At 41.5% G+C, this 19,820-nt stretch overlaps 1 protein-coding gene across 1 annotated transcript; it reads left to right on the plus strand.

Moving 5' to 3' along the window:
* The first annotated feature begins 225 nt into the window (after positions 1–225).
* On the plus strand, positions 226–17,861 carry si:ch211-14c7.2. Its single transcript, XM_035680601.1, has 6 exons — positions 226–590; positions 1,362–4,564; positions 8,288–8,487; positions 11,728–11,849; positions 14,264–14,378; positions 15,242–17,861. Exons 2-6 carry the CDS (start codon positions 1,915–1,917, stop codon positions 15,371–15,373), a joined length of 3,219 nt encoding a protein of 1,072 aa, XP_035536494.1. The 5' UTR covers positions 226–590; positions 1,362–1,914; the 3' UTR covers positions 15,374–17,861.
* The last annotated feature ends 1,959 nt before the right edge of the window (positions 17,862–19,820 follow it).

Below are 19,820 nucleotides of genomic sequence, written 5' to 3' on the forward strand. Positions count from 1 at the left end.
TCTCTCACACACACACACACCTGCCTTTCCTGTCTCTCTCTTCTGTCCTGTCAAATAAAATTTAAAAAAGCGAAATGCCCAAAAACAGCACTTCTCCGAGTGTGGCATCAACAACCCCGCATACACTTCCGCTCTCCCCACTTCCCCTGCCTCTGTGTGGCACGAAGTACCCCTCCTATCGGTGAGTGGGCTGCAAGTCAAATTAGCTCTCCGTCATCCTGCTCGCTGAGCGCACCCGAGGCTACTGCGGTAAGATGCGGCGACGCACGATGCCGAGTCGCGGTGGATGAGCTGATGCGCAATGGCCGAACGAGTGAGGAAAGAGGGCGACAAAAGATCCACAGTGGTGCCCGGCTCTAATTTACACGATGGGACAGAATTGAACGCGTGTTTGGTGGATTTGTAGCGCTGTAAGCTCCGCTGGTGCAGGCCGACTGGAAGGATGTGGATGCGCTGATCCCGCTGAAGGATGCTCCAGAGCCCGAGGAGGGTTGAATAGGCTTCTCCTGTAAACAACAAGGAAGCGGAGAGACATTAAGTAAAGGACACTCCATCCAAAGCCTGGACCGGAGACTGACGCACCGAATGAGGTGAGACACAATTAAACCTGTCCTCGGGCAGCCCTTTCAGGACACGTTGGCTGGGGATACTGGTTTTGCTGGTACTGTGTGTGGTTTGACGTGGTTCATCTCCATCATAGTGGTACCCAGCCTGCTGATATGAGTAGGCTAAGTGTGATATGCGTGGCCCAGACCTATTTTTTTTCCCCTTATGTGGCGGCTTAGTGAGCCACTTTGGGTAGATGCTTTAAGCTGTGTAGACATGAGAAGAATTTATGGATTTATGGCCACCTGTGTTTCATTTTAAGTTAATTTGATGATTCTGTTCGGCTGATGCAACAACTACTCTAAATGGATGTATGGTCATGCTGCGAATACACATTTTTATATAAAAATAAGGCCTGTCTGTGTAGGAGTAGTATGAAAAGAAGCCACTTGGATTCAAATGTGTGACCTTTGACAGACTCACACCCCCTCAACCAGGATAGCTGTAATCCAGTGAGCTAAACCAAGGTGAAACCAAATCACTTCTCTGTGTAGAATAATGGGAAAAGGGAAACGTTTCTCTTTCGTGTTTTTACACACATTTCCATTAGATCTGCCTTTTATCTGCTCTGTTTTCTTTCGTATTAATCATACAAAGATAATATAGGATTTAACTGTCACTCCTCCTGGCACGATTCCTACTATTTTAACCATTGCCAATGATTAATTCATATATCTACTATTTTTAATGAGCACACATCACATCTTTTGAACCATGAGTCTTTAATTTCCTTGTTTTGTCCCACTCCCCTGCAGGTTGTTTTGTGACAGCTGAGTCAGTTTTCAGTACCAGCAGAGAGGGCGGTGAGGCTCTGAAGACGGCGTCACATCGCTCTGGAAGAAAACAAACTTCTCAATATCCTCTCTATCATCCGCTCTGACAGCTGGATGTCTGACCTGGGTGCTTTTTTTCTTCGTCAGGAGACTCTCAAAGTTGAGGAGCGATAAAGAGAAACAGAAGCATAGCTCCAGCTGGCTGTCCGGAAAACAACCGATTCTGTTTTTTGTCCAAAAACTCTGATGTTGTTGGGATGAAATGCTAAGACATGAAGTCAGCAAGGGAGTCAGCTCTCTCTTGCAGGGTCAAGTAAATATTTTCTCCTTTGTCAGAATGAATTAGTAAGAAATTCCTTAGAGTATTCCAGCTATTTCATAATGTTTAGTGTATCTTTTCCACACTATGATGTTTTTACCTTCGAGCTGTCACGCTCTGTATCAAGGATAGACTCCTGATAGTGCCAGCAGTCCCTCTCACCTGACAGGCTGCATTTTGATAAAGGAAAAGCGAGGACAAACCAATAAAACATAGATGAGGCCAACAACAAACACCATGCTCCAGCAGAATAACAACAATAACTACCCCTGCCTGAATGTGTCAGGCTCCACCCGGGAGATGCTCCAGAAGTGCTCCAGAGCCTCTCTGCCCTTCCCCAGCCGACTGGAGCTGGGTCTGGGTGACCTGCCGCTGATTCGGGGCCTCCGAGCTTGGGCCCTTTGCTCCAAGAACCGCCGGAAGGCTGGTGGTCTGCTTGGAGGAGGACAAGCCCCGACAGCTCCTCTTGCAGGCCGCCGTGGCTCGACTTCCTGTCCCAGGCCTGCAGATGTGTATCTGAGCGGAGAGTGGGGTCGCATGGGGTACGGGCTTCCCTTGGGGCTGGATGCTGGACAGGCTGGGATTGGAGCTTTGGTTACAGTTGCCACTCTGAAGACCTCAGAGGGCAGCGGGAAGACACAGACACAATGCCTCTTTCTCCGGACTGAGAAAGGTAGCTGTTTGTACTCGACAGCTAAGCCTGGTTCTGGTGTGACTACCAGTGTGGCCTCCAGTGTGGTTGGGGGGTGGCTGAGAGGAAAGACAGGAGGAGGAGGAAGCAGAGACACACCAGCCGGGAGGAGGGACCATGGGCCAACTCCTCTGGCACAGACCGGAGCAAACCGGGTTAGAGTGCGATCTGGCCGGAGATGGAGGAAGTCCTGTAACGCAGCTGGTCGTGAAAAAACAGGCGTGAGCAGAGAGAGGCAGCAGAGTAGTAGGGAGGATCCTGCTGGAGAAATCACACTGGAAGAAAGGCAGGAAGAGCGAGACAAAGGAGGCCTGGACAGTAAACAGTTTCCCAGCTCGCAGCAGGACATCAGGAGAGCCAGACAGGAGGGAGCATTCAGAAGTCCCAGATGCTGCCACAATGCTTCTCCCAAAACCTGTACTCAGTGTGTAAGGAGAGCACAGAGGAGGGAAAGCCAGGCTGAACATGAGAGAGGTGAAAGTCCAAGAAGAGACGTCCCAAACAGGCTGAATAGTGAGGTGAAGGAAATGAGGAAGGAGAGGCAAAAGAATGAGGAGGAGGGAAAGGGAGTCCTTTGTGGGTTTGAGTCATCTAACTCAGTTTTGGCTGTACCAAACCCTGACCTAGAATCTAACAACTTTCACCCAGAATCCCACAGCAGCTGTGATGTTGAAGAGATTAGAGACGCCGAGAGCAATGAGGAGCTGAAGACGCAAACCTCTCACAGCAAGGACGGCTATTCACAGAAAGAGGAGGACACACACACTGAAGTTATGGTAATACATACAAACAATGATCCCCACTCTGAGCATTCGACTGATGACTTTACGTCAAGACATAACCGAGATTTTGATGACAGAAAACCAAGTGAAAACCCCTGTGAGGAAATAGCAGCTGACGTAAATGGATTTTCTGATCGTGTGGAGGCACATCGAAAATCAGAGAAAGACGAGGAGAGTGTGGCTGTTGAAGAGGAGGAAGGGAGCATCAATCAGACTCCTGCTGAATTCTCGATTGTATCCAACTGCTGTGAGGATGTCTCTGTCTCTACCTGCCGTGCCTCTATCAGCACTGCAGTCCCACCTGAGCCTTCCACTCCTGTAGAGGGCAGCACCTGCAGTGCTGAGCAGAGAACAGAGACAGAGAACAGCAAAAAAGATCACCTCAAGGGGTATCAACAAGAGGCAGCAGACCCTGGGATCATGGGTGGAGGAGAACTGGATGTTAGCCGATCCGAGCGACAGGAACCGAACTGTGCGGCTGATGAGAAAAACACTGTGAACGAGAACAGAAAACCTCTGTTTTTCTTTAAAAACATGGAAAACAGCAGCCAGCTAGAAGAGAGAGATGCTTCATCTTCACCTCTCAGACACAGAGATCCTTCCATCCTCGAGACAGATGGGAGGATCGTAATGGAAAACGGTTGCAACTATAGTACAACCGAGCTTAACGGAGCAGAGCGGAGAGATGGGCTGGTGAGGGTAAATAGAGAAGAGGAGTCAGATGAAGAGAATACAGAAGAGAGAGTAAATCCTGAGCAAGGGGATGAAGCTGGGGAGATGTGGAGGAGGGAGTGCACCTGCAACGAGCTGGACAATGGCGATGGTGAAGGTAATGGCGAGAAAGAACGCCAAAGTGAGGACAACATAAAAGACATACAGGAGGATGATAATGAAGACGGAACGAGAAACTGTGCACTAACAGCCAACTGGAGGTTACAGGAGTCTGCAGATGGATGCAGGGGGGGGGTGGAAGAGGTTGGAGACACCTGTGGGCAAACAAGCAGAGAGACCAGCACTAACGTCACTAATATGGCCTGTGCTGATCCCTCCACCTCTCTTGCGCTCTCCCTGACTAATCCTGCCCCCTCTTTGCCCCCCCTGGAATCCATGGCAACCGGCCTGCCCTGTCTGGAGGCGGAGAAGGAGAAAGGGGTCGGAGTGACAGCAGGAGACGGAGAAGGAGGCCAGGAAGGGAAGAGGAGGCACGGGCGAGAGCTGGAGGAGCAGGACGAGGAGGAGAGGGGCTCCACCACGGCCCCCACTGAGGAGGGGAGGAAAGAGGAGGAGGAGGAAGATGAGTTTGGAGTGTTCATGCAAGCGGAGGGAGAGCTGGCCTGGAGCGAGGGATCCACCATGTCTGCCTCAGTGCCTTGTGGGAGCAGAGAGAGTGTTGGTGAGTCTCACGACTGCTTTGGTTTGTCTTTCTCTTCCTATGTCTGCTGGCTGGCCTTTTCCCCCCCTCTCTTTCTTTCTCTTTTAGTATCGCTCTCACCACTTTGGGAGTTTTAGTAAGTTTGCCTTATCATTTGCCATAGACGTGAGACAGTGTGTCTTTCGGTTAAAGTCGACAAGGCTGACATTCAAAGGCTTCAGAAAATTTAAAGATGTCAGAAATGTACAGATTTAGAGATATAGGAATATCATCGCTCTCTGTGTTCTTTCTGGAGATTTGCAGAGTATTAGTGCATTTGTAACCTTTTGTACAGTTTCAGGAATGCATGCACACACTTTTAAATGGCCATGTCAGTAGTTTTCAATGTTCAGTACAAATCACACTGAAATATGTGTCAGAAATATGAATGTTTTTCCTGTTGTTACTGTATGAAGCTACAGTATCATTATGAGGTAATCAGGTGTATAATTTTCAAAGGTCCAGTGTGTAAAAGTGTGTTAAAAACAGGATATATTGTCAAAAATTGAATATAATATGCATACTTATGTTGTATGCCACCACCATGTTTCTACAGTAGCCCAGAATCTGCACTTAAGCTGTTTTATGCTTTAATTATGCTGTAACACTAAGAAACAGTACTGCAGACTAGATCTAATGGATTACACATACAGACATACTGCTAATTGTATAGAGTTGCATGTGGGACAATCTATTTTGGACACCCTTCCAAGAGTAAAAATCCATCCATTCATTTTTCCCATTGAGGATGACATGTGACTTACAGTTGGAGACACAATCTGCAGTTTACATGGATTCACTTTTGTATTCTGGGTGAATTTTGGATGAATTCAGTGACTATGAAGCCATGTTTTGTTTTTGTTTTGGATTCTCCCTGATAGCTGATAGATTCTCCATAGCAACGGCAGCCGAGGTTCATGGGTATTGTTGTATTTAAAACCATCCACCATGTCAAAATGACAAACAAAACATAATTTGAGTGCCTTGGTAGGCAAACGGTTACAGTTTGTGCCACATAACAGACAAGTCACTGATTCGGCTCCTGCTGGGGACCTTAGTTGGATGTCACCCTCTCTCTCTCTCTCTCTCTCTCTCTCCCTCTCTCCCCAGTTTACATCTACTTCTTTATTTTCACTGTCCTATAAAGATGAAAATGCCTGAAAATACTCTCATACAGCTGAGATAATAAAATTGGTAACAAAAACGTACAAGGCCATTAGATTACTAGGAGAGTTGCATGTTTCTGTGTAAATTCACATTGAGGATATTGTATAAAGAAACATTTTAAATAGTAATACAGAATGGGGGGAAAACCACACATGCATCCTTGAGTCTTTGTGCCTTTTTGTTTTTCAGTTTAACAGCCAGTGTTCATTAGTCGTTATGTTCCTTCATTATGCTTCCTTTAGCTAATCACCTAAGCCCAGTTTCCACTGCGGGGCCAAGCGAGGCTAAGCCGGGTTTACTCAATATTTATTTATTATTTATTATTTATCTACCTAAAAACATTTCTGCAGTTATTTCAACATGAAGATTTATCAGTTGGAAGTTAATTAGCAGAAGGTGCTCTGTACATTGGCATGGGTTGAAGGACCATTCCAGTGTTTTTGTAAGTTTTAAATCCTAAAGAGTCGCTTCACCCAACTGACAAAAATGTATTTTTCACACCTTTAGTTGTCATACAGATCATTTTTGGTTTTATTTGCTCAGGTTTGCAAGTATTCCCATGACTCTAGATATTCCACAGAACTCATTGTAGTTTTCTGTTTTCATATATTTGGTTGGATGATAGTATTTCCAATTTAAACAGTAATTTTTTAGAGTGCACATATACACACCTTGAGCCGAATTTTATTATGTGTATGTATGTGTTTTGTAATTCAGGTGAAACAACCCTTGAACTGCACTGCATACAGTTTTGCAGATCAGTTTGAAATGCCTGAAGGCAGCCATTGCTTAAATTAGATGAATATAAATTGAATATGAATTGAGTTTTAAAACATCTTTATGTCATAAAAATGCATTGTATAATGTCTGTCACATAATGTAACATAGTTACATTATTGCGCTCTAACATAGTTACATTATTGTGGATGGCATGTGGTTTAACTGCAGATTGATACACTAACACTAATGTATCTTCATGCAGGCTTGATATTCAATGTGATGGATTACACGTTTAAGCAAGATTGAAGAGTCTGCTAAATAATTTTTATACCATACAGAAGTGAAGAGGTGCAAATGGTTGCCTGGAATCTGGAAAAATATATTAAAAAGTCTACTCAAAACAAATGATTGCAGTTTGCAGTAAACTGACTGAAACCTGTCAAACTACAGGTATGGTCCATAAAACGTTTACCGATGGTGGAACTGGATTCTGAAGAAATAACATAACTTAATGGCATTAAATACAAAATGAGTTAACCAAACGCACTTTTAATCTTTTGATAAACATAGAGGGTTGTTTCTTGCCCTAGTAAGCACCACTTACAGTTGAAGTGAGACTATGAGACTAGTCTCTCCTGACCTGAATTCCTAACCAATCTCTCTTTCTCGCTACATTGAATTAATCATTCAGAGTTGGGTTAAGAGGGGGAGGAGGAGGCAAACAGGGCCTAGGACTCTAAGCTCCTTTTAGCCTCAGGTTATGGGGCGACGGGTGAAAGAGAAAGTCACACAAACACAAAGACGACTGAAGTGTCTGATAGACGCATCATGCAAGGTCTGAGCAATGGAAGGTAATGTGAGAAGGCAGCAGGCATCAAAGTAAGACATTGTTCCCTTGCAGCGACATCGCAGTGTGATTAGCTGAAAAACATGCTTAAAGACCTGCTGATACAGCAAATAACCTTTCAACAACAGACAACAGGATGTGGCACAAATATTTGCCAATACAGATCCAATACCAGTTTAAAACCTGAACTGGTGGGACTGATCTCTCAAGTGTTAAATAACATCAGACTGTAAGTACACAGCGCTGCAGTACTGCTGGAGACGTTCATACTAGGGCTGCACAATTAATCCAAATATGTGACCAACCCGCATTGTAATGCAGTAGTTCTGAAGAGCTGCTCTGACCTACAAATCATGTTGTCCAGATGTAAGAGAGCATGTTTGTTTGGTACAAATCCTATCCTATTTTAATTGTTAAATAAGAAGTTAAAATTCAAATTGTTGTCAAAATAACTGCAATATGATTTCGTGCTAGTGGGTTCATACTACATCATTCCTCTTGGACTTTTTTAATTATAATCTTCCATATGGTCTCAAAGTGTGCTATTAAAGATTCATAATTACTGAACATGTGAAGGTAAAATTGTAACTGCAGTGTTGGTGGTAGATCATAGTAGAAGTCTCAGTGGTAGGTAACCCAGAATCTCAGTGACTAAAACTAGAACTACCTGTCATATGTGTAAACTCACCCTTTATGTGGTAATCCTAATAATTAATCTAACCATCGATAGCATGGATTATGTGTATGTGTATGATGATGCTGGCCCATTATTAGCTATCTGTTTTTCTAGCTTCCAGCTAACTTCTCCTATGTTAGGTAGGTTTAGTCGGTCATCCATTCAGGTCATCTGAATGAGGGCAAAGCCGGCTGGAAACGTGACAGCTGTTCACTGCACACACCGCAACACTAACAGGGACGTCAGCAGATGTTATACTGTGCTATTAACCGTGTGTGTGTGTGTCTGAAAACAGCACTTGGAAACAACGCCATCACCGGGGAGTCGACCCACTGGACACCAGGCTGGACGGACAGCCCGTTCCCCCAATCAGACGACACCTGGACAGCCTTTCCTCAGGATTCGTCAGATGGACGTAGAGACGTCGTGGGGCAGTGGTGGCCAACCAGCGCTGTGGAGGAGAGCAGAGACAGACTCTTCACCAATCAGAATCTGGTTAGTACTAGTTGTACCTCTGTTTTTATGAAACCATTAGGTTACATCAATTTTCTCAGAAAGATTAACTGACAGACTCGATTGGTTTGCATCATTACTGTATCGTATTGGAAATTACTGGCAGTGAATGCCTGGTGGTTCGATTATCAACCTGTGATGTTGAAAATAGTCTGTGCTCACGGATTGAAAGTGTAGGGTTTAGTGGCATCTAGCAGTGAAGTTCCAGATTGTAACCAACTGAATGCTGTTTGCCTTCTAAGGGTGTAGGAAAAACTACAGTGACTGTTTGTCCTACTGGGCTACAGTAGAAAATGGCAGAAGAGGACCCACTACCTCTGTAGTTATAAACTGTGATATTTTCAGGTTTTTTTAGACTAATGAAAACATACCTATGGATATTATATTTAATTTCTGCTGATATGTCCTCCTAAATGTTACACACTGGACCTTTAAAAAGTGACATCTAAACCTGACCTTTACTGTCTATAATTTAAATATATGTAATATTTTCTGCCAGCAAACTGTTGTATCTGTAGTGAAGTTGTACCCAAAACTCTTTAGGCTAACTTGCAACCCACGAACCTGCTCCAGACATGGACCTCACCAGTATCTGTTTATTTAGTGAGATTGTGTCTTGCTTGCCCAGACAGGAGCCAGTCTTCAGTTCAAACATGATTTTATACCAATATTTTATTCGGTAGCAACTAGCATGTGGCTTATAAGGTTGGGCTTTAGTTGGCCTTGTGTTCAGAAGAGGTTTCAGCCCTCAGGCTCAGTTTGAGTCTGGACTGTATTTTGTAAAGTATGAATCTGACCATCTGTTTGCAATTACTGATACTGAGAGTCCGACAGAAAATCAAAAGTTCTCTCAAAGTGCCAGTGGTAACAGCAGATTCCCGGGGCAGCTAATGTTGGTGGCAGATTGCTGAACCTAGTCAAAGTGTGAAGTCAAATATTGCTTGAAGATTGCTTTAATAATCCGTCTCAGACACAGCGGTGGTGCCATTTCACTGGATTTCATTTTTATTTTTTGTCCACACAGAAAAAAAGAGCTTAAAAGGAAAATTATGACCTACAAACATCAACTGTTGTCAGGCTTCCATTCCTTCCAGGTCAGCTCACACCTTAAAGCCTCGCAGGCGTGGTGCTGTAAGAATATCTGAAAGGAAGCGTCCACTAAGAGCTATGTGTTGCAGAGGTTGCTTTAAAATCTTTGTGCCACTAATTTGAGCTCCTGTGACATAACTATCCTCTCCTCACTTACCTTCCAGCTGAGGGTTAAATGTGTTGACAGGCTGGCTGCTGACTGCAAGTCCCCTGAGGCTCCCAAAGTAAATCAATAACAACAATAAAAACACAGTATGTAGAATATATTTCTGTTTATGAGTCCAGGCCACATTTATCAGAGCAGTTGTAACCCAAAGGACCACTATATGTTGTATAATCCTGGCTGTGTCTAAAATAAACCAGTTGTAAATTATTTAATTTAATAATTTATTACTCAGACCTTGGTGCATCATTTAATCTATGTGTCTGCTTGAAACTACTTGTTTTGATCAGTATTAAAGCCACACAAAGCAAAAGTCCTTCTGCTGGTGAAAATCAATTTTGCTAAACCATGAATGTCCTGAGCTCTTGGGGCTGTTTGTACAAATATATGACTGTGACTCTAATTAAAGGCCCATCCGGACCTTTGGATTTATTGCTCTTGGGGAGGTGGGGTGAATTCAGTATTAGTGATTCAGTGATTTTAATCCGTATGGACGGCACATGTCTGTGATCCGAGTAATAATTACAACCAGTCTGGAGTGAAACTGCAGTGTATCTCAGTTTTTATATAGAAAGCTGAGTTTCCTCAGATCAGCACACTGTGTGAAAACTGAAGCAGAGAAAGTATTTTACTGTCCTAGAAGATCACTTGTTATAACATCAGTCAACTCATACAATGAAGGAAGAAGTCAAGATAAACTTTACGAGACAAAGACCTGGCAAGCTCATCAAATGGTCTATGCTATGTGTGATTCTGACTCTGTTGGTCCCCCTTTGAATAGTTGAGCTGATTTTAGTGCCTTCAGACATGATCAATACTACAGTTGGAGGTTGGTCTTTCATAATAAAAGCCAGCATTTTGCATGGCATTTTAGCCGCTGGCAAATTACAGGAGCTGGTTCTGTAATAGACAGTGACACATTGCAGGAAAACCACGTGACTCCATCTCTGGCTGGTGTTATTTTATGTAAATTAGTTGGCTGTTATTTAATTATTAAAACAGACTGTTAGAAACTACTAATATATCTTTCTGCATGTTGATTAGGCTGCTTTAACAGTAAGAAAGAGACTGATTTATGCAACAGTGTGACTCAAACAAACTAAAATATGAACTCCTTGTTTTGGTCTTCATTATTACATTATTGTATTTAGCCAATGTGTCATTAGCACTGTCGTCGTAATATCAGCATGCTAAGCTAACATTAAAGGATCATTGGATCCAGGTGTCGATTAAGTCTAAAATTCCTGGATCCAGATCCAAAACAAAATGCAACCATTAGTTATTGCCTTATGGTCTAACTTTCCACAAAATTGTGTTTAATCATAATATTCTATATTTAATCACTCAAAACTATAACCTCCTAATTATGAGCCCCCACGTTTTTTCATTTTCTGCACCGTTACCATGGAAACGCAGCCCGTCCTGCCACAGCCCTCAGGGTCGGATGACTAAGTTTTTAGACTTAAAATGAGTCAGTATTTTGTAACTCACATTGGGCCTGTCAAAGCTTTCAGTCTTTTTTTCTTAAAAAAATGTTGTCGTTTTTTTAAAAGAAGTCGGCGCTGCGAGAAGCGTCTCCCAGCAGACATTAACCCGCAGTGAAAAGATGCAGATGAAAAATTAGCTCTGCCCAAAGCTTCAGCGAATGAGAGTGTTGGAAGAAAACTGTTTTCAAATGAGTTTTTCATATGCTAATCATTACATGAAGGCGCCTATAACAACATTACGTATTTATATTATTATTTATTATTTATCATATTTACTTTATATGTGATAAACTGAAGAGGGCTGCAAAAAAATCTGTAAGGATGCATCTTGTGGGTGGCATGTTTATTTGTTTTTGTTGTTTTTTTCCAGTCATGTCACATGAGTCTTCTGCTCATAAACACCAACACCAATAAACACCATTCTTGAAATCCCGGGACTCTCTGATGTTGTAGTAACCAATCAGGTCTCTGTCTCTCCTGTAGGCGGCTGTCTTTGCTGAAGCCTTCCCCTCGCTGCCTGGTGCGTCCTCAAGTGACCCCTGTGACCTCCATACTGTTCCCACACTGACCCAGCTCCTCAGGGGCAAAGCCAGCCAGGACCAGGGGTGAGTCAAACATGTTAACTGAGCCCACTATATGTCCGCTAACATAGCCCGAATCATTGTGATTTACTGTATATTAATTGATCGGCCGCAGCGTTTACTGGCTGTGTTGACACATTCCTCCAATTTGTAATCGGATACGTCAGAGCCTGGAGAAGAATCTAACATTACATGCTTTTAATCAGCTGTAGGAAAATTACATGGAGGATTCTTTGCTGTCTAAAGCTCATATTTACTGCAAATCGGACAGAACATGAACATAGCAACAGTGCCACAAGTTAACCTGCATCAGCTGAGCAGGAAAATATCTGTTTTCTGATGTGGGATATTTTATCTTTATTAAAGGGAAAATAAATACCTCATGAATCCAGTCAAGAATCTTTCTGGTTATGTTTAAGATCAGGTAAAAGTGGGATCACAACGTGTCTATCGCTGAATTGAACAAGAAACTCTTCATAAGTGGGTATTTTCTCCCAGAGGAATACATTGAAAATGAACTTAAAACTGAAAATGTATTTTTGTCTGTAAATAATTGCACAGACTATTTGGGATAAAAGAGAAAAAAAATTTACATTACAAAACTTAAAGGCTGAAAGATTTTTTCATAGACAGAAAAGTTGTAGGCTGAAGCTAAAATAATACTTCTAATCATTAAACACAATTTCACACAACGTAAAGGACCAGTGTGGAGGATTTAACGGCATCTAGCGGTGAAGTTTCAGATTGCAACTAACTGAACACCACTCGCGTCTGTATTTGATGAAATGGGAATGAGAATGAGCTGTAAAGTGTGTGGGAGAAACTGTGGTGGCCAAAGACTTGTTTAAAATATGAAAAGCCCTACCTACAGCCAGTGTTTGGTTTGTCCATTCTGGGCCACTGTAGTAAAGTATCGAAGGCGACCCGCGGTTTCTGTAGATAAAAAGAGCTCATTCTAAGGTAACAAAAACACAGTGATTCCTATATTCAGGTGATTATATGTAATGTGTAATGAAAACATGCCTATGGATATTATATTCCAGTTCTGCCAATAGATCCTCCTCACTGTTACACACTGGACCTTCATATATTCACCCTTTTAACAGAAATACCGTTATTATTTTTTATGTTAATCTTCATCCTTTGATTCTTAAACAAATGATATTTTCAGGTCTTTTTTACTTATACATGATTTATACTGTTTTTTAAACTGATGTTTGTGTGGTGTAATGTGATACAATAATCAGTTTTAATAGTCAAGAGCTGCTGTGTTATGGTAGATTATAATGAAATGTATCATCAACGTGCAATATGTGCTAAATAAAGGTTTAACTCTTAATTATATAAAAAGGGTATATATATATATATATATATATATATATATATATATATATATAAGTATTTGCATCAGAACTCTCTATCTCTATCTCTATGAACTAGGAGTTAATTTTAACTAAAGACTTAATTTGATGTTTTATAGTAAAGTTTATGTTGGAATCAGGGTGACTGTGTGGAGCTAATGTTTATGAAAATCTGACCAATTGTGGCCACCAAGTGGTCAATGTGGTGAACTGCAAGTCGGAGCCGTACTGTGTTTATGGTTGATTATCACATGACACAGGTGTGTAAGCAGTCCTTAAAGTCTGCGATGCAAATTACAGTTAAACAAATATGGTTGCTGTTATTCTGGCGTTGTGTATTGGAGCAGACAGTTGCCATTAGATCAGTATCATCAGTCACACATAAATTGTCCAAGAAAATCCCAAATAACAGTCAGAATCAGAATCAGAATCAGAAATACTTTAATAATCCCAGGGGGAAATTATTTTCGCTACAACACTCCAGCAGGGTAATTGTTGACAAACGACAGTAGTTATCACATCACACTAGTGACTAAGTGGTACCAGTGAGGTATGGCCCGTACTATGTATATACCTTTATTAGTTGTATATATTTTCTGTGATCTGTGTTATAGCTATTCATTGTCTATCACAGCTTCTGTGGTAAATAGAATATACAATGGATCAATAAGTGTGAGTACCTGAGATAATGTGTCCCCCCATCAAGCCAAATGCGAGACAGCATCAATGATTGGTGTCTTATTTTGTCTATGTTTTGAGTCAGAATTACAGAGTCCTGTGGGTGGTTATCTGATTCTCAACTTTCACTTTCACACTTTTTTTTTAAAGTCCTGCACAGTTTTAGTTCTCCAGTTTTAAATTGTTTCTCTGTAAATAAAGTCCGTTATTGACCTTTCTACACACCTGTCACCTGGCACAAACCCTTGAAGTGGGTGTAGATATAATGGAGAAAATATTATTTTAAGTTTTACCCACAGTATATATCTGATATTGAACTTAAAAAGAAAACAACCTGTCACTGTGTCTGCCCCATGAGTCATTGCTTTCTCTGTGTGTTGTTCGTGTTTGACCCTGCAGGCTGTTGGACAGTTTCCATGACTTGAACAAAATGATTTGCCAGAGGTACAAGAGAGCTAATGGTGTGTCTCGTGACCTGCTGCTGAAGACTTTACACCTGCAGCAGCCGCACACTGTGAGTAAAGACTGGCACCATTCACACTGACAAACCCGCCAATGGCATTTTTCAGACAACAAAGTGTGTCCCGATCACTTGATTCCCGTCAGGGCTGACGTATATTTCAGTGTTCTGTAAGAAAAACACTTTAAAATCAAATGTTACAGTAAATGCTCTCTCTCTACACACACTCTAAATATAATTGCATGCAGAGGAATTAGCACAGAGAGTTCAGTGTTCAGCTTCAATTTGTGAAGCTCGGGTGTTGTTTAATTGAATTTGTCAGCGTAGTTTTAACAGCATGTAAAATGAACTGATAGTGCTGTTTGACTGACGGTCTTAAGAACAGCAGCTTCATTCAAATGAAGTGACCGCTGTTACATGCAAAACACTCCTCACACTTCACAGTCATAGATAACAGGGGATTACAGTCTCACCGTTGAACCAAACCATGTAGGAAAAATACAGCACACCTGCAACATATGCAAATGCGTGGTTTACTGCTCCAGACTCGGTTCTGCGGGGAATTCCACACTGTGTAAAGCAGGGGTCTCAAATTGGCTCGGGGGGCCATTGCTGGTGGTGTCATCTTACCAGGGCCACTTTAGCATTCAAGCACTACAAGAACGCAGACCATTCTGAGAATATTTCCATTATTATTATATATATTGTACAAAAATCTTCCATTTACAATTTTATTGAATGTCCTGGCTTGATGAATTACACAACAATAATCAATTACCATATTTGTTGTAGATACATTTTCTGTTAGCCAACAAATTAATTAATCAATGCATCACTTCAGCACTTCTGGAGTAAACCATGGGAGGGTTGCTGATGTTCAATACTTTAAAGTCATATCTTCTTTGTGTTCTTTGCAGGAAAGCAGACCTGCTCCCCGGACAGCCAACCGCCGTCTCTCCCCCGGCCTCCCCTCAGCCAATCAGCACGCCCAGAACGCTGCCGCTAAGCGACGGCTGTCATATGACTACAACAGGAACATCATGGAGTAACAGTGTGGGTTCAGCTCTGGTTTGACTGTGACTTACCTGAAGAACTGAAGCTTTTAACCCGAGCAGGACAGACAGCAAGAGTTTTCTCAAGACTCTGGAGTAACAACATGTGTCCTATCTGCTAGTCAAATACTGACCTTTTGACTCTTTGCACACTCCCTGGTTATCTAAGCCTGAGCCAGTGAGAAGACGTAACCTGGATGAAAACGGAGCGACTCACTTCAGCTGTGTTTCAGAAGTTGTCTCCTCCAGCTCCTGTTGATGTATACTGGTGGAGTGTTTCCATCACACAGCCACCTTGTTCACCACCACCACTCCGCCGTGTTCATTTTCCTTTTACACCCTGAGAACAGCAGGTTGTTTGGAGCGTGATGACCTGTAGTTACTCGGCACCACGTTGTTCCTGTTATTTTATTATCTGAGAAGATTTAAATTATACCTAAATAGAAATAGATCTGTGTGTGAGAGCTGCTGCAGAAATGGTCTCACTGTTTGAATTAAATCTCACTGGGTTGAGCCAAACTAAAACATTCACTTGCAAGGAATGAAATGATTAAAGATAAATATCACAGAATTTCTGCTTTCCTGACCATTGCATTCATGATTTTGGAAGCTCGGCATGCTTGCTAACTAGCTTATCTGTATTGATATAGGCATTTAAGGCTAGTTTGAGCATGCGGTCAGCTACGATACTGTAACTAGCAAACCTTTGTCATCATTTGTGGATACACTTTTTCCACACTTCTCTTTATCTTTTGCAAATATTCTTATTCTTACCCAGAGTATTGCCTCTGTGGCTCCACCGAAGAGTCGTCTAACTCAACCAATGAGATTGTTTCTCCTTCCAGAGCAGCTCTGCTGGAAAGGTTTGTAGGACTGATGTTGTGCTTGTATCATGTGGAAATGGAAGAGAGCAATAAGAGCAAAGGATTTCTGTTACAGCTTGCAAGCATTCAAATTATCCGATGGTTCAAGTTCACAATTGTTACTGATTTGCACTTTTAAGTAATAGTTATTCAGCAATGAGCTGCAGTTTATTTTACTGTTCATGTGCAAAACAATTAATAATAATCTATATTTGACACATTAGCATTGAATTAGTCACTGTGAAGGAGCCATCCATGTTTGCTTTTCGAGCAATTCTATATTATTTAGTCTGATCAATTGGAGCTTTCAGAAAAGCTAATTTTACATCCATATGATATGAATGTGACATAGAGCATCAACCTGCCCCCCAGAAATTATGTTTTTGTTTTGTTGGAGAAAAAAGCAGACAATGACGTAATGTTCTTTTTTGCTGTCTCTCCATTAACATGGTGGCTTGATCACATCAAACACCAAACATCAAACAGCAAACATTCCTTAACACCTCCCCCCTCTTCAGTCATCCTCCTTACAACAGAAGCCGGCAGTGTGAAATGTTGTATGAACGGCAGCGTATCTCTACGGATCTCAATGTCAGCTGGATTCACGCAAATGTCAAAGCTCATATACCCGCCCTTTCTTGTTTTTGAATGATAGAAGTAACGGAAAAGCATTATTTTAACATGCAGAAGCCTGATTATGGGTCCAGATGTGATGAGTCGTACAGTTTTTTGTTGTTGATGCATGTGCTTTCATTGTGTATTTGCGACAGAAAAGCCAGAGAAAAGGAATGAATCCTCAAATTATTTTGGTTCCTCAGAGAAACAAGTTTGTCTTCCAGTTAGTGCCAACAGGAACACCAATGAAAGTGCCAATGTTTACGAGGTTAGAGAAGTGAAGCAGACACATTCAGGAGGAAATGTCGCCTCTTGTTTCTCAGACACTGAAGTGGACTCACAAATTTTGGCATGTGATGTTTTTCTCTCTTTGTCTGGCTCTCTCTCTTTCAGTACACTCACAGCTGAGTCCACTTCACGGGCAAAACTTGAATCTAGCTGCCAATCAAAACAATATTTCTATGAGAATATTGTTCACATTATGACCATGTCAATGATGCACTGTACCTTTTAATTTAAACATACTATTACATATTATCACCCCAGAACGTTGATTTCGCTCTACGTTGTATATTTCACGTGTCAACTCAATCATTTGTGATGATATTCAGAAACAATCATTTGTGTGTGTCTGCCATTTGTGCAAATTCCTGAAAAAGAAAAAGATGAATATTTTCTGATCTGTTCAAATGGGGAAAAAGGAGTTGTCGCCTTGTTAACTGATGTAATAAAATGATACTGTGTGATGGCTGACAGCTTCCTCGTGGCATTCAGAAGTATGGGACGTGTTCATTATAAAAAGAGATATCCATCAGCCTGCAAGCAACATGAGCTATAACGACCACAGCAAAAGATATTTGAGACCTTTGCCTCAAACCGAGAAACATTTTGGAATCAGATTTTTTGTAAATATTGTGAAATGGACATCTACTTCCCAAATAGATCTAGCTATTTTAAATGAAAAAATTACATTGAAGGACTCTTTAATGTTCATATGGGCATAATATTAAAGGTCCAGTGTGCAACATTTGGGTGCATAGGTATGTTTTCATTACTGTATTACTGAAAATGACAATCGTGTTTTTATTACCTTAGAATGAGTTGTTTTTATCTACAGAGGGAGCGGTCCACTAGTACAGAGTCTATGTTGAACCACCATGTTTCTACAGTAGCTCAGAAGGGACAAACCAAATACTCGCTCTAAACAGGACCTTTCGCATTATTATACGCTTGGAAGGCTGAGCTGTATTCAAATGGTTGCAGTCTGCAACTTAATCCTTAACTAAATCCTACACACTGGTTCCTTAAGATAACCCTACCATTATACTAAATTGTTTTTCTCCTCTAAACAAGCTGGAAAGCACTAAATCTGCATATGCATCCCGATCTACATACTACGGACAGTGATATACAATCGTGCAGATTTTAAGAGAATAAATTAATCCTGTACAGGATTATTCAGACTGTGTATGGATACAAAAATCACAAGAAATGAAAAGCCATTTAAAATTTCTCATACTGCTGTAATGCCACCGCTACATAAAATGCCATCAAATCTTACTCCAACTTGATGCGGCTATTGCAAATGCGTCCAGGAGACTCCTACTGTGGAAGGTTTGGGTAAACAATTATAGCAAAACAGCACGGGACATCAAAATCTCCAGTATCAGAATGGATGGATTTTGTGAGGAGGGGTTAAAAACAACAACGTTATAAAGAAGTTTAAAATAGCTGCTGGTAAAAAAACCTACTGATCACAAGCCTTTTAGCTCAAAGGCAAACCGCCACAATTACCCTCTGACTATCAATACACAGAGGCAAACCAAAAGATAAAATCACACACATTGTGACATCTTCAACTGGGACAACATGTTATGCAATGTGTAATATGTGTTTACATGTATGAATTCACTCATGTTTGTGCAGACAAAGAGATACTGAACTTGGCTAAAGTTTAGCTCAACTGATACCAATACGTTGATGATATCTTTACCTATTATTTGATGAAGCTGAATATATAAATACAGTTCCCAGGTTTAGGACTAATAATGCAACAATAAATGCAAAAGTATATGGTTTATCTGCAGTGTTGCAGCAAATTCCACTGTATCAAAGTGTGAAGACATCGACTGGTTTCCCATCTCTCTCTGGTAAGATCAGTGCAGCAGCTCTGTGGTCCACAGAGAGTTAAACACTTTATTTGCTGAGTCAGAGCAGCTGCCTGCCTGCTGCACAGTGATAACAGAGCTTTGTACTGCGTGGTAGAAAACAGGCCTATGGGCAGCAGACTGCCCTGACCTCAACGCTTTACACCGCATGAATCAGCTGGCCTTTTACATAAACACGACAAACAAGACGGCCATTACTTTCAGGAGAAACTAACAGAGCATGGTGAAGGTGTTTAACTGTGCCTAGCAACCTCTGTCTGTGAAAACAAATGCTGGGTTACCGCCTGGCTGCTCGGGGATGCAAATCTGAGCTTCCTGTAAACTGGAATTTAAACTTCATTAAGCTCTACTTCAAGCTGCGGTTGGTAATAATACTAATAAAAGTTGGCACAAACTTGTTCACTTTATCCTGACAGACAGATAATCTATAAAGTCTCATTCCCTGGTACCTAAAGTGTCAGTGTTTGACGATCTGGAAATTAGACCCAGCGATCAATCTTTCTCAGCTCTGATTGGTTTGTTCTCGGTCAGATTCGGTAGATTTTGGAAACAGCCATTCTGAGCACTAGGAGGAGCCAGAGGAACCTGATTTATTTCATTATCTGTCTCTTGTCAGGATATACTGAAAGTTTCAGCACATATGACAAAAAGTTGTTTCTGCTACTGCAGTTTTAAAGGGTAATAATGGGAAGATAAGATAAGATAAGATAAGATAAGATAAACCTTTATTAATCCTCCGTAGGAGAAATTCAAGTTACACACAGCAGCATTGGGGAATATAGTGCAATAAAAAGAGTA

The sequence above is a fragment of the Morone saxatilis genome, unplaced genomic scaffold (assembly GCF_004916995.1).
Source record: "Morone saxatilis isolate NCDOM2014 unplaced genomic scaffold, NCSU_SB_2.0 Contig8, whole genome shotgun sequence".
Lineage (NCBI taxonomy): Eukaryota > Metazoa > Chordata > Actinopteri > Moronidae > Morone > Morone saxatilis.

Coding starts and splice junctions, on each gene's coding strand:
- si:ch211-14c7.2 (XM_035680601.1), top strand. CDS start 1,915: ATGAGGCCAACAACAAACACCATGCTCCAGCAGAATAACAACAATAAC. Junction 4,565..8,287: donor TGGGAGCAGAGAGAGTGTTG/GTGAGTCTCACG, acceptor GTCTGAAAACAG/CACTTGGAAACAACGCCATC. Junction 11,850..14,263: donor AAAGCCAGCCAGGACCAGGG/GTGAGTCAAACA, acceptor TTGACCCTGCAG/GCTGTTGGACAGTTTCCATG.